The following is a 16259-nucleotide window of genomic DNA, read 5'->3' on the forward strand; positions in this document are numbered from 1 at the left end:
CGTGGTAGAGTGGGAGGTTGTCTCGAGGTGTGGCAGGGGGCCAAAGACATTCCGGAGGGCTGAACAGAAGGCCTCTCCAGTTTGTCTGACGAACCGGTTTCAGGCTCTGTCTCCAGCTGATACTGATCTTCGGCCGGACGGTCTCCATTACACGCCTGACATTGTAGCTCCCATGGCTGCAAGGGCGGGGAAGAAAACCAATGTGCACTCCGTGTGCATACCGGGGGGGGGGGGGGGGGGGGGTATGTGGAAAGGGTCCTTCTGGTTGCCATGAAGGGTATAGGGTGCACCCATCTGCAGGTGGTCGCTCATGTCAGCACCAATGATGTGAGTCACTATGGATCGGAGGAAATCCTCTCTGGCTTCCGGTGGCTATCTGATTTGGTGAAGACTGCCAGTCTCGCTATCGGGATGAAAGCGGAGTTCACCATCTGCAGCATCGTCGACAGGACTGACTGCGGACCTTCGGTACAGAGCCGAGTGGAGGATCTGAATCAGAGGCTCAGACGGTTCTGCGACCATGTGGGCTGTCGATTCCTCAACTTGCGCCATAGGGTGGTGGGGTTTCGGGTTCTGCTGGATAGGTCAGGAGTCCACTACACATAGCAGGCGGCTACACGGGTAGCAGCGGTCATGTGGCGTGGACTGGGCGTTTTTTAAGGTTAGATGGCCTCGGGCAAGTACAGAAAGGGCAACAGCCTCAAACGGTGCGGGGCAAAGTCAGGACATGCAGGGACCAAGCAGCAATCGGTATTGTAATTGTAAACTGAAAGCTGCATTGGTAAAGTACCAGAACTTCAAGCGCTGATAGAAAGCACCGAAGCTGAAATTGTTATAGGTACAGAAAGCTGACTGAAGCCAGATATAAATTCTGCCAAAATTTTTACAAAGGCACAGGCGGTGTTTAGAAAGGATAGATTGCATGCAACCGGTGGTGGCGTGTTTATCGTTGTTAGTAGTAGTTTATCCTGCAGTGAAATAGAAGTGGATACTTCCAGTGAATTATTATGGGTGGAGGTTATACTCAACAACCAAGCTAGGTTAATAATTGGCTCCTTTTACCAACCTCCTGACTCAGCAGCATTAGTGGCAGAACAACTGAGAGAAAATCTGGAATACATTTCACATAAATTTTCTCAGCATGTTATAGTCTTAGGTGGAGATCTCAATTTACCAGATATAGACTGGGCCATTCAGATGTTTAGAATGGGTGGTAGGGACAGAGCATCGAGTGACATTATACTGAGTGCACTATCCGAAAATTACCTCGAGCTATTAAACAGAAAACTGACTCGTGGAGATAACATCTTGGACCTACTGATAACAAACAGACCCGAACTTATCAACTCTGTAAGCGCAGAACAGGAAATCAGTGATCATAAGGGCGTTGCAGCATACCTGAATATGGAAGTAAATAGGAATATAAAAAAAGGGAGGAAGGTTTATCTGTTTAGCAAGACTAATAGGAGGCAGATTTCAGACTACCTAACAGATCAAAACGAAAATTTCTGTTCCGATACTGACAATGCTGAGTGGTTATGGAAAAAGTTCAAGGCAATTGTAGAATGCGTTTTAGACAGGTACGCGCAGAGTAAAACTGTGAGGGATGGGAAAAAACCACCGTGGTTCAACAACAAAGTTAGGAAACTACTGCGAAAGCAAAGAGTGCTTCACTGCAAATTTAAACACACCCAAAATCTCTCAGACAAACAGAAGCTAAACGATGTCAAAGTTAGCGTAAGGAGGGCTATGCGAGAAGCGTTCAGTGAATTCGAAAGTAAAATTCTATGTACAGACTTGACAGAAAATCCTATGAAGTTCTGGTCTTACGTTAAATCAGTAAGTGGCTCGAAACAGCATATCCAGACACTCCAGGATGATGATGGCATTGAAACAGAGGATGACACGCGTAAAGCTGAAATACTAAACACCTTTTTCGAAAGCGGTTTCACAGAGGAAGACCGCACTGCAGTTCCTTCTCTAAATCCTCGCACGAACGAAAAAATGGCTGACATCGAAATAAGTGTCCAAGGAATAGAAAAGCAACTGAAATCACTAAACATAGGTAATTCCACTGGACCTGACGGGATACCAATTCGATTCTACACAGAGTACGCGAAAGAACTTGCCCCCCTTCTAACAGCCGTGTACCGCAAGTCTCTAGAGGAACGGAAGGTTCAAAGTGATTGGAAAAGAGCACAGGTAGTTCCAGTTTTCAAGAAGGTCGTCAAGCAGACGCGCAAAACTATAGGCCTTTATCTCCGACATCGATCTGTTGTAGAATTTTAGAACATGTTTTTTGCTTGCATACCATGTAATTTCTGGAAACCCAGAATCTACTCTGTAGGAATCAACATGGATTCTGGAAACAGCAATCATGTGAGACCCAACTCGCTTTATTTGTCCATGAGACCCAGAAAATATTAGATACACACTCCCAGGTAGATGCCATTTCCCTTGTCTTCTGGAAGGCGTCTGATACAGTTCCGCACTGTCACCTGATAAAGTAAGAGCCTACGGAATATCAGACCAGCTGTGTGGCTGGTTTGAAGAGTTTTTAGCTAACAGAACACAGCATGTTGTTCTCAATGGAGAGACGTCTATGGATGTTAAAGTAACGTCTGGCATGCCACAGGGGAGTGTTATGGGACCACTGCTTTTCACAATATATATAAATGACCTAGTACAAGTCAGAAGTTCCATGCGGCTTTTTGCGGATGATGCTGTAGTATACAGAGAAGTTGCAGCATTAGAAAATTGCAGCGAAATGCAGGAAGATCTGCAGCGGATAGGCACTTGGTGCAGGGAGTGGCAACTGACCCTAAACATAGACAAATGTAATGCATTGCAAATACATAGAAAGAAGGATCCTTTATAGTATGATCATATGATAGCGGAACAAACACTGGTAGCAGTTACTTCTGTAAAATATCTGGGAGTATGTGTGCGGAACGATTTGAAGTGGAATGATCATATAAAATTAATTGTTGGTAAGCAGGTGCCAGGTTGAGATTCATTGGGAGAGTCCTTAGAAAATGTAGTCCATCAACAAAAGGAGGTGGCTTACAAAACACTCGTTCGACCTATACTTGAGTATTGCTCATCAGTGTGGGATCCGTACCAGGTCGGGTTGACGGAGGAGATAGAGAAGATCCAAAGAAGAGCGGCGCATTTCGTCACAGGGTTATTTGGTAAGCATGATAGCATTACGGAGATGTTTAGCAAACTCAAGTGGCAGCCTCTGCAAGAGAGGCGCTCTGCATCGCGGTGTAGCTTGCTGTCCAGGTTTCGAGAGGTTGTGTTTCTGGATGAGGTATCGAATATATTGCTTCCCCCTACTTATACCTCCCGATGAGATCACGAATGTAAAATTAGAGATTTGAGCGGGCATGGAGGCTTTCCGGCAGTCGTTCTACCCGCAAACCATATGCGACCGGAACAGGAAAGGGGGGGTAATGACAATGGCGTGTAAAGTGCTCTCCGCCACACACCGTTGGGTGGCTTGCAGAGTATAAATGTAGATGTCTGTCCGTCCCCTTCTCTCTCTCTCTCTCTCGCATATAAGAATACAAGGACTGAAGATTTAGATTTATTCCAGAATCCTTGTAAAGTGCTTGAAACTGGAGGTATTTGTTTGAAATTGGTAGTATGTAAATTTGACAACTAATACAGATAAGAACAGAAGGTGGGAACAAAAATAATATTTGCTTTTCCCTTGCAGTCTTAATCAGTTGCCATTTCCACCATCTTCAGTCACCACAGTAGTTACAAACTTCGTATCTTCACACAAAAGAATGAGTGCTATCAACGGGGGATCTCAAATTGATTCTGTATTTCCAGAAAGCTTTTGACACTGTTCCTCACAAGCTGCTTCTAGGCATATTGCTTGTCTATGGAGTATTATAAGCTCTCTGCTCTTCCTAATCTACATAAATGATTTAAAAGACAATCTGGGCAGGCCTCTTAGATTACACACAGATAATACTGTCTTTTACCATATAGTAAAATCACCAAAATTATTTAGACAAGACATCTGTATGGTGTGTAAAGTGGCAAATGAATTGACAATAAGCTCTGGAGATGAATGCGGGCGAGATCTGAGCTCTAAACACATCTTTGAAAGAAACTGAGGATAGGGCGCGACTACTCGAACAGAAGCTGATCTCAAAATTTGACAAACTTGAACAATACTAGAGACACAATAATCTCAGACTGTTTGGGATTCCTGAAAACAACAATGAGAATACCAATGAATTAGTGATCAGCCTTGCCCGAGATAACCTAGGCCCGCAGGTGACACTGAATGACAGAAAAAAGTCACAGAATGGGGTGTAAAACCTACACTGATAATTCAGAAGTTTGCGTTGTACAGGAAAAGATCTGAAAACTTTAGAGTGAAGAAGAAACTCACAGATTCAAGTCGACAATACGTGAGGACCTCACTTCTGAAAGACTAAAGATTTTGAACAGTGCAATCTTGAGGTTAGTGCTACAAAACGTGTGGACAAACAGCAGCAGGATAATAGTGAAGACCAAAAATGGGAAACGATAAGGCTGCAATGCAAATGAACTTTAATGCCTGTGCTTGAGAAGCTAAAAAAACATGTGAACTCTTGCTGCCTCTAGTCTGTGTGTTTATTTTTATCTCTATTTTGTAAAGAAACTTTTTTGTAATACTTTCCTTGACACAGTTTTGAATTATCATTTGGTTGTTTAGGTTTACTTTTAACACAAATCATAAATTTTCTGTTCGATTCTATTGCTTTCAATGCCAATATTTCACTAAAGCAGCTTCATGATGTTATTTGTTTGGTTAAGTCTACTTTTAGTACTAATTACAAATTTTCTGCTCAACTCTCATACCTCCAATACTAATCTAGTGCATTAATTTCATTGTTATTTCAATATTCTCACAGGGCACTGATTCAGATGATTAATCTACTGTCTTATGTCCATTTTTATTTTATTCCATTTATTTTGCTTTCAATACTGTTGCACAGAGATTATTCTAACTCTGTTTACTGAATCCCTTCATGTGTCTCCAGTCAGCCATTCAACAACTGGATGGCCTTGACCATAGTTCCTCCCTCTCCCTATGGCACCTGCTGCTCTCCACTTCCGGGAACCCTGCTCCCTTGCCTCCCCAGAGCGCTGCTCCAGAATGCATCATTTCCCCACCCTCACTGCTCCTGTATTGCCAACATTCACTAGCCGCACCCTTGTGACATTTGCGACTGAACAGACTACGCTACATACTGCAAACACAAATGTGCAATCTGTCAGCTCATGTTGACAAGTCCTGTCATCTTTCACAACACAGAAATCCATGTAATACTTCGGTTAGAATCCTGGCTCAAACAAAGTATTCCCACCAGTTCGGTAAATCTAGACAGCTACATCTTTCTAAGACACAACGAGCAGAAGGAGGGGTGTACACACACGTTATTATCACCTACTGTGCTACACACCAACAATAATGGAGATAAACAAATTAAATATATGTTCATAGAGATCAAATCCCTTAATGGAAAGTGCCTGATGTGAGTTCTCTACAAACCTCCTGAAGTAGGAGGGTTAGCCTGCTTTTAAACTGCTCCATGTCTCGAATAGAGATATGAGCATATAATTATAGCTGGTGACACTAAAAGAAATTTTCTATACAATAGTCCCTCCAGTGTAAAATTTAAATGGATGCCTTCTTCAAATGTGTCACTACTTCAGCTTGCTGAGCAGAGAAAAGGTGTGTGTGAACACACAGTTCATCAAACACTCCTAACAATGGGCCTCCGCAGCGAACAACCCAACCATACACCAATGGTAATACCACGTCGTCGGCAACTACAACTGAAATGGGCACGTGACCATTGGCACTGGACATGGGTGCAGTGGCATTGCATTCCATGGTCTGATGAATCCCGATAACTACTTCACCATGCTGATGGGAGGGCGTGAATCCACTGTATTCCAGGAGAACAGCTCCTTGACACCTGTACTATGGGATGGAGACAACCTGGCAATGGCTCCATTATACTCTGGGAAACATTGATGGGGGCATCCATGAGTCCAGTGGAGTTTGTGCAAGGCACCATGATGGCCAACGAGTATTTTACACTGGTTGCAGACCACATACAGCCCTTCATGATGAATCATATTTCCAGACGTCACTACCGTTTTTCTACAGATAATGCACCTTGTCACAAGGCAGGAATGTGATGGTGTGGTTTGAGGAACACAGTGTCAAGTTCCAATTGATGTACTGGCCCACAATCTCATCAGATCTGAACCCGATAGAACACATCTGGGATGTGATTGAACCTGACGTCAGAGCTTGTCACCCCCCGTCCCCTTTCCCGGAACTTACAGGATTTTGGGGACATACCGAGGCCTCACTGCTTCCACGCCATGAAGCATCGTCACTGTTATTTGTGGCAAAGGTGGACATACTGGCTATTATGTAGGTGGTCATAATGTTCTGGCTGATCAGTGTATTCTATGTTAATACAGGGTGTACATAAAGTCCACGAACACTTTCAATTATTTATTGCACAAGAACTAAACATTGTACAGATGTCACACATATTGTATTTTGAAGAGAAACTCTTATTTATTTATTTTTATTTTTACAAACATTCAATATGCGAACCATGAGTGACCCGGCAGACGTCAATACGGTAATTGAATTCTTGCCATACCTGCCCCAGCACGGCATCATCGAATGTGGTAGTTACTTCCCATATTCTCTCCCGGAGCTCTGTTACAGCACATGGTAGAGGCGGTACATACACCATATCTTTAATGTGTCCCCACAAAAAAAGTCACATGGAGTGTATACATGGAAAAAAAACTTTTACGGTTTCTCTCCAAAATGACATACGTATGATATCTGTACAATGTTTGGTTCTTGTGCAATAAATAATTGAGTGTTCCCAGACTTTATGGACACCCTGTATTTAGCTCTTGTTGTCAGATAACTTACTAACTACTCGTTTCACAGCTCACTGTAGCTTGTTGGGTCAAAAAATGAATTGGCAATGGCTGCTGCCCTGTGTTCTGTAATCCTCATTGGATACTGTACTGTTGTAAATAATCCAAACCCAAACATCAATAACTCTGGTTGTCCTAGATAACTACTATACAATGGAAAATCAATATTAAAGTTGCCACAAATGCTGATTCTCCCAAAAGTATGCATAACCCAATTAAAATCGCCTCTAGCTACTTTTTGAAGCTCAATATATTTCCTGCTGGTGTCCTGTAAAGGGTCATTGCTACTAGGTTGTTTGCATCATGATCGCCTATGCCACACATTTAAAAAACTGTTCAGTACCTGAAAGGCGCTCACTCTCTCTCTCTCTCTCTCTCTCTCTCTCTCTCTCTCACTCAAACACACACACACACACACACACACACACACACACACACACACACACAAAGCCATTCAACAGAGATTAATTTTATTTATTTATTTATTGTTGGACTAGCTAGTATCAGGTACATGCCTATCAGCACTGGTGGAATCTTATATTATGCTTTCTTAGCATGAGCCAAAGTGTTTACAGAATATGATGATATATCATGACCAACAAAGGAGCCTGTGATCACTGGAAACAGTAGCACAGGTTACCTCCTAAGTGTTAAAAACACGGATATAACGGACAATCAAATGAAAATGAGACAGATGGGAAAAACAGTGAACTGTTTATCATTTTGAAAGTATTTGCTATATCTGTTAATATGTTTATCCCACTGAGAGACAAGATGGTCTACGCCTTCAAGGAAAAATGTTTGCAGGTGCCTAAAGAACCACAATTGTACCCAGGCGTTCACCTCTTTGGCCGAAGAAAATTGATGACTACGAATTTCATTCTTGAGGGATCCAGAAACTTTAAAACAACAAGGGAGGAAATCAGGAATACATGAAGGATGTGTAAGGGCTCCCCGCAAAACTTCTGCGGCATAGTCGAAAGAATCTTGGCAGCAATTGGACCCGGCTACATACACGAGTGTTTGGGAAGCAACCTGCTTTTGTGAAGTAATTGCATTTTCCTAATATTTTGCTAATGATCTGAAATTTGACACTTGCTTTACCTACAACTGAGCATATTTCATTGTACCATTTCATACCTCTAATTTTTTTACACTCAGGTATTTGTATTCAAACTGTGACTGAGTGATATTCTAGTCATAGTGTACAAAGCTTTCATTTCATTGGCAAAATTTTAGATTCCTGAACATTTAAAGCAAGTTATCAATCTTTCCACCACTTTGTAAGATCTGACTATACGAGTATCTTTTCTTTTCAGACAGCTGTTCATTATAGATAGGCCTGACTGTAGTGTCTGAAAACTCTGAGATTACTGTTACTGTTGGCAAAGTCATTACCATTCAACTTGAACAGCAAGGGTTCCAACACAATTCCCTGGGGAACACCTGAAGTTACTTCAACTGTTTACTCTCCATCCAAGATAACATACTGTATTCTCTGCACTTAAGAAGCCTCAATCATCCAATTTAATTTATCTTTGCAGTGGTACGAGAATTAAATTGGGACTTTCAATGTTGCTTGGAATTTTTTTTTTGTATATCCTCTGGCATTTCTTGGAATATATAGTGCAGCCAGAGGTTTTGGTCACACTAGGCCATGTTTTAGGCTTCAAAGACAGAGGTCATTAGAGGTGGAATCCAAGTTTGGATGGGTGAAGGATATGGAAGAAAATTAGCCGTATGGTTTTCAAAGGAGCCATCTCAGGATTTAGCTTCAATGGTTTTGGAAAACCATAAAAAAATTGTACTTTGATGGCTGGATGAAAATTTCAACCCCTGTCAACCTGCATGTGAATCCAGCATCTCAATGACTATGCATCTCACTTGGTCTCACAATATCAGAACCTCTGCACTTCACAGATAGGAAGCTTCCCTCCACTGCATGCCACTTGTATAACGTCCTGGACTGACATACTGAAGTGGTTTGTGTATTACAAGGTTGACAGTGAGGTAATTTACTGTAGTGACAGTATACCCACTAAAGCACCAGGTAATAATGCTCTTCTGCTGCTCTGTTCTTTGGAAAAGTGGGTTAAACATTTAGCATTCCTTTTCTAGTTTCTGCATGAATGATGCCACTCATTTTATCATTGCAGCACTCACTGAGCAACAAATATTACTTGAACGAGAGAGGGCAGTAGTATTCCGTATTTTAACAGTATTCTGAGAGCCTGAGTACCAGAATCAGCACACCCATGCGGAAATTGTTCCAGTGTTGCCAAGAGTGGGAATGGGTGAAGCATTTTTTGCTAGAGAGCTATCTGGTGACAAAGTATTATTATGCTGTGGTTCTCTGTGTGCAACACCTACCTTTTCATGTGCACATCACTCTAGAGTCTCTTATTCAAATGACCTCTTCCTACTAGTCATTCTCTCAGCCACATATTCATATTTCTCATCCTTTTTACTTCTGTTTCATCCATAAATTAGACTTCATTTCCCTAATATTCTCTTGCCACCTCTTCAATGCTCCCTCTCACTACCCAAGTCGACTTCCTAAAAACAAAAGTGGTTCCATTTCATACACCGTCAAAGTTTCTGTTTCCAGTTTTCGCCACTTGATTTTCATTTCCATGCTCTATAACACTTTCTATCATCTTGCTCTACCCGAATCTTCTTGCTGTCCCACTGCCAATCCTCCTAATTACTCATATGAAATGTACATATTTAAACACTCTTACTCTAAACAATATTATGTTTCATAACAAGCAGTACTTTGCATACTCTTCTGCCAGTGAGAACTTCACCTTACACTTAAACAATATTCCAATTAAGGTGTTACCATTAACATAATAAATCAACTATTTATGTTTAGAACTGAGTTAAAGTCATGAGGGTGCTGCACAATAAACAATTAAATATACTGTGATGAATGGCTTTTAAATTATTTATACAATAATAAGCTACTAATTTATTTTACCACTCTCTGCTCATTTTGAACATTTGCAGCAAACTAAGTCAAACACACAATTTCGTATCAGGTTTTTCCCACCTCTCAAGGACACCATAACAAAATGCCAATTATTAACCAACAGCACCCAGTGGGGGGTAAAGTGTTAACTAAAAACTTCATTACCATTTATTATGATAATTACACTTTAATAACTAACAAAAATTTGCATGGAAATTTCCGACAACTCTACTGAATATAGGCCCACACTTCACATGTAGCATGTAAACTCACTGCCCCTTTACCAATGTATAATTACACCAGTTTATAGCATCAACACACAAATCTGGCAATGGGGTTTTGACAACAGATTACCCTGCTACTACACAAAAAATTAATATTCTGAACCCTCTAAATAGCTTGTTTCATAAAAGTTATATCTAAAAATGTTTATCTATAACTGTTTCCACTAATAAGCCATTCTTTCAGCATGCACCTAAGAGAGAATACATATATTATGTTTATTTTTAAATATATATGCTTCGCACTGACATACCAATAGTCAGGTCATGAACAGGCTGAAACCGTTTATCAGTAAACTGCAGAAGCAGGCACGATTTGCCAACGCCTGGAACAGAAAGAAGCAAAATATGTTACAAAAAGTTCACAGCCATTGCTAATTATTTGGAGATTTACACCAAATTCGCTAATACTCATCGACTACGAGACTAATGAAAAAGTATCAAATGTTATCGTCAGCATCATCGGACTTGTTTGGAAGCAAATAAGCGTCGATTGTATTACCGTAGAATTCTTCGGAAAAGGAGCCGTTTCGTTCATTACGATGTGACATTTTAAAATTTATAACGACCAAATCTGCCCTGTATTTCTCGCATTTTAGATGACGCGTGTAAGTAATAACTGTCATCTAAAACCTTGAATACAACGTTTGATCATGGTTTTTCGAAAAAAATCAATAACATAAATGAAAAATAATAGGAGGTAACTGTATACAGAAATAATTCCAATCTGCTCACTATATGTACACGATAACTTCCGTCTATTTCTCGAGCAAAACAACTCCATTATGTAGTGAAACACAAAGATACGACTACAAGTAAATGACATGTCAACAGTCAAAAACGTATTAATTCTTCAGTATTTAACGTTTTTATTCTCGTAATATGTCGTACAAATTCTTACCTGTATCTCCTATAATAATATATTTAAACAAATAAGCGTAAGACATTTTCTTCACTTCTTTATACTTCTGACACAACGAAACCCTCAACACCCTCACAGCCTCTACGTCACGAAATAAATACGCAGAAGACAGAGATGTTCCCAGTCTTTGTCACTGCCAACAAAGTAAATATTGCTTCAATATTTACAGTTACTCAGGTAAATAATAACATTTTATACAGGCTGAGATACGAGTAACACAGATCATTACTGAGCAATAATTTCAAACATATTCTTCGTGTAATAATGTCAAATAATAAGAAGACTATAAATGAGTTATTTATTATTCATGCTTCTGTTCTCGTGATGTATACTGATTGATGAGAATATAATTTTGTCATTATGGAATTAAAATACGCGCACACATCTTAATTGTAATCTTTATTTATTTATTTATTTATTCATCCTTTGACCGCTATTTAGAGCGCTTTGGCTCTCGCACAATGTACGATATTGATTTAAAAATAGTTCTATCCTCAGTTCCGAACCCGGTTTTCCGGACGCTTCTCTCGATCACCAAGCGAATGCCGGAGCTGGAAATCCTTTCATAAATATTCCCAACCAGTTTTGCTCTGCACGTAGTTTGCTGGTTCACAATGCTTTGCAGAGTAGGCCCGTAAATGTAGAAATTAAGTCCTTCTGAAAGAGAATAATGATTATGATCATGTAACTGCAAATCCCGGGATAAGCAGCGTATGGCATCAAGAAATGTGTCGAATAGATTAATCGGAACAATTATGCATTTTTGAATAAAATAAGTTATCGGTATGGGAACGGATATTCAGTTCGTGTTGACTGTGTGAACCCCAAGCACAAGTCTCAATTAAGTTGGCAATCTGCGAGTTGATGCATGCACAGTGCGAGGCATTATAGTATTTTAGATTAGATAAACTTTACGGTCCATGGATCCATAATAAGGACAGTCTCAAGGATGTAGAACGTCTCATAAAACAAGAAAAGGCCTACATGATACCCTTACAAGAAAAAAAGGTATCTTAATGTTCCTGCCACAGATCCTGTACGAAATTGCTCTTATGAGAGTTAATAAGAAACTTGTTTGAAACATGTAAATGTATAGACCTGTACACTGAAGTGCAGAAGAGAATCTTTAAGCGATTGTAGCCACGCATCACCAAACAGACAGCAGTACAATGCCTGCATTGTTCACGTTGCAGCACAGAAAATATGCAGAACTAAGGCAAATTTTAGGTGTACCACTCACGTTATTTGACATTATTAATAATACATACATCAGTGGGTTCTACTAAAAAAATCGTCAAGAGAATAAAGTGAGTTAGACACCAAATAAGTGGTATAGGCACTCGAAAATTAGTAGTTAAACTTTATTAGTAGTTAAACTTTTTAGAGCAACTGGCAAGTTATTTAAAATATGTGCTCTTGAGGGGATACTTTTCTGGACCAAAGTAACTTGCTTTAATCATTAGGTAGATTATCATCATTCCTAATACTGATTTCATGATGGGAACTATTGGTCTGAAAAAGAGTTATATTATTTAATATAGATTTCATAAAGGAATAAATATGCTGAGAAGCAGTATTTGGTATCTAGTTCATTGAAGATCTGTCTGCATGATGTTCTTGCGTTCACACAACAAATAATTCGCATTACACACATTTGCACTTACAAAACTTTAGCTTTGTTTGATGAGTTGCCCCAGGAAGTTCCCATATAGCATTATAGTATGACAGTAAACGAAATATGTCAGTTTGTTTCATTTTTGAATCACCTATGTCTGACAGTTATCAGACCAACAATTAGCATTGTCACCTACATGAGGAAATCAGATTGCTGTCAACATGGAACACATGTGCCAATGATGGGACCCATAATCAGTTTCCCAGAAGTTCATATAAATCTTTGGCACAAGTGTCTCGCAACAGCAGTATAACAGTCTCATAGGCAGAGCTATGTTGAAAAAGACTCATTTAGAAAATGGAAGTCATATGATGTCTGACAACTGCTTCCTCCAGAAACTGAATGCAGTGTTGACACCAATGAAATAGCCTTTGACTGGAATGATGAATGTTGTGGACTCTTTCAGAGAGTGTTGTCAGAGGTGACTGTTTTGACGTTGATGGATTTGTATTCATACACACAACTGTCATAAATGAAGAGAGAGAAATTACACATTTTCTACTTAAAAGTCTCAAAACTGTCGGCTAATTACTAGCATGGTGCATTATTATGGTGTCTGCCATTGTTGCTCCTTCCTCTACCAGACATCAGTTACTGGCCAAACGTATCTGATCATATTGCAAGGTCTTGAACGATCAACAGTTGCTCAGTGGAACAATATGGTAAACTTACTCTTTACGCTGGTGATGCTCCTCATGCTTTGCAAGTGACGTTAGCTGGTGATTCCATGTTCATTTACAAGCACAGCATATTAATGTGATGAAATATTGTTAATAAAACTGTGTTTCATTGGGTGCTACAATTTTACTGTCAGTCAAAATTATCATATTGTTTCATTATATTGGCATTTTCCATAACATACAAACAAGCATTGTATAGAGTTGTGAACAAAACATATTGAGAATGGTAATTTCAACGATATCACACCAGTTATGAAAATATTTTGCCAATATAGATGGAAACGTGTAAAACAAATCCTCAAGAATAATGTGCATAAAATTTCAGTGTAATCATTCAAAAGGCAATGAAAACGTTGTATGCCAAGAAATTTTAGAATCAGAAGACACACTGTCAAGAATTGAAGGAAATGTTCTTCCATTTTCTTCATATTTGAAAAAAAGAATATTTTTCCATGCATATTTTAAGCACTTCCTTTTGTTTTAGACATTAACTGTTTGTCTCCTGTAAAGAAAAATTGTAACAATTAGAGCATGTTGGAATGTTGGCATAGAAATAAATTACAAGAAGGCTAAAATAATGCAAGATGAATGCATGTAAAAGGAGATTGTGCAAATTAACGTTGAAGTTGTAGAGTTTGAGGACAAGTGAGTGTGAAGCACTGACTGGATGGCAGTAAAAGGAAACAAATAAAGAGCCTTTCGCTAAATTAACTAGTCTGATAAATCAAACAATGGAAAATCCAGGAAGTAATTTAACAATATTATGAAAAGAAAGTTGCTGAGTCACAGATAGGTGCAATGAAAAGACTGACACAAATAAGCTTTCGGCCAATATGGCCTTCGTCAGAAATAGACAGACACATATACACAAAAACACGCAAACGGAACTCACACAAACACAACTGTAATCTCTGGCTGTGGCAGTGTGGCTTCTGCAGAGACTGCAGGCATGAATTCAATTCAGTTCAGTTCAGTTTATTAGCGTTCTTGTAGTAAATCATCAAAATAACATAGGACTTGTCAATAAACATTACAATTTAAAATACATGAAAATTTATAATTGAATTTACTTGTCACTTAGACATTACAATTTTAATAGAACTATAAGAACATTCACATAAAAATATAGTAGGATAACAACATACAAAAAAAAGCTAGTGATTCTCACATCAAAGATTATTTCCATTCTTACATTAACACTGTTTCACACTTCCATAGAAACAGCAAGTATTTAAATGTTAGCAATTACACATATTTATTATGTCAGAGAAATATTAACTGCTCTTTTATTGTCAATGATTCATAAACTCTTGAATACTGTAAAAACTATTGCTCAATAACATGTTTTTTAATTCTCGTTTAAATATGTGCAGTTTTGGTATTATTTTTAGTTATTTGGGGAGAGCACTGCAGAGGATTTTGGGTTGGTATAGTACACTTTTGTGATAATAGCTGTTTCTCTGTGGAAATCATTCCTATTCCTCGTTTCGTTGGTGTGAAATTCTGTGTTTAATGTAGAAAATTCCTCGTGTTCTTTTAAGGAACATATGCTTTCACACATGTATAAGGATGGTAGTGTCATGATTTTTAATTCTTGGAAAGCATGCCTACAAGAGTCTCTATATCATATACCTTTTATTATTCTGACTGCCTTCTTTTGTAGTCTAAATGAATGTTTTGTTAGACTGTTGTTCCCCCAAACTGTACACCGTATCTTAATAAACTGTGAATGAATGAGAAATAAACACATAACGCTGTTTTAATACTACATGAGCTTTTAAGCATTCTAAGTATATAACATGTTTGACTTAATTTTTTGTTCAATGATACTACATGCTTTTCCCATCTTAAGTGTTCATCAGACCATACTCCCAAGAATTTAGTGTATGATGCTTGTTCATTCTTACACTTACCCAGTTATACTGTAAGATTAGTTTTTATTTTATTTGTAATATGTCTGAAGTTGATCCATATTGTTTTTTTTTTTTTTTTTTGGCATTCACAATGAGTCTGTTTTCATTAAACCATCTGTCTGCTTCGTCTGTTGCTAATGTGACTTGCTAATGTGATTTGTAATATGTCTGAAGTTGATCCATATTGTTTTTTTTGGCATTCACAATGAGTCTGTTTTCATTAAACCATCTGTCTGCTTCGTCTGTTGCTAATGTGACTTTTTCCTGTAAGTCAGCTTCACTATTTGCATTAACAAACAAACTTATATCATCAGCAAATAATACTGCCTCTGCTTCAGATAGTTGACTTGGCAGGTCATTGATAAATATTAAAAACAATAATGGCCCTAATACAGATCCCTGGGGTACTCCGTACAAAACTCTCTAGAATCTTGATGAATATGTCCTATCTGCATGGCTTATCTCCACCTTCTGATACCTGTCCAACAGATATGATTCAAACCATTTGTGGGCAACTCCACGTATCCCATAGGCATATAACTTCCTAAGCAGTAACTTATGGTGGATGACATCAAAGGCCTTTGACAAGTCTAAAAACAATCCACAATTTAATTCTTTTGCATTGATGTGTGTGTGTGTGTGTGTGTGTGTGTGTGTGTGTTGTCTAGTTTTGACGAAGGCCATATTGGCCGAAAGCTTATTTGTGACATTCTTTTTATTGTGCCTGTCTGCCACTCAGCATGTCCACTATATGGCGAGCGGCAACTTTCCTTTTCATAATATTGCTAGGCTGATAAACGACATTTCTGACGCATCTCGAATGTACATTTCAC

The 16259-nt window shown here is 38.9% G+C and overlaps 1 protein-coding gene across 1 annotated transcript in view; it reads right to left on the reverse strand.

Moving 5' to 3' along the window:
- The window catches only part of LOC126262750 (ras-related protein Rab-2), a 50233-nt gene extending 38955 nt beyond the window's left edge, over positions 1-11278 (reverse strand). The window contains exons 1-2 of the mRNA XM_049959560.1: positions 11138-11278; positions 10491-10562 (exon numbers count right to left, since the gene is read on the reverse strand). Coding sequence (XP_049815517.1) covers positions 10491-10562; positions 11138-11183 — 118 coding nt within the window. The 5' untranslated portion in view covers positions 11184-11278. The remainder of the gene's footprint in view (positions 1-10490; positions 10563-11137) is intronic.
- Between the last annotated feature and the right edge of the window lie 4981 nt (positions 11279-16259).

This window comes from Schistocerca nitens, chromosome 6 (assembly GCF_023898315.1).
Source record: "Schistocerca nitens isolate TAMUIC-IGC-003100 chromosome 6, iqSchNite1.1, whole genome shotgun sequence".
In the NCBI taxonomy this organism is placed as follows: Eukaryota; Metazoa; Arthropoda; class Insecta; order Orthoptera; family Acrididae; genus Schistocerca; species Schistocerca nitens.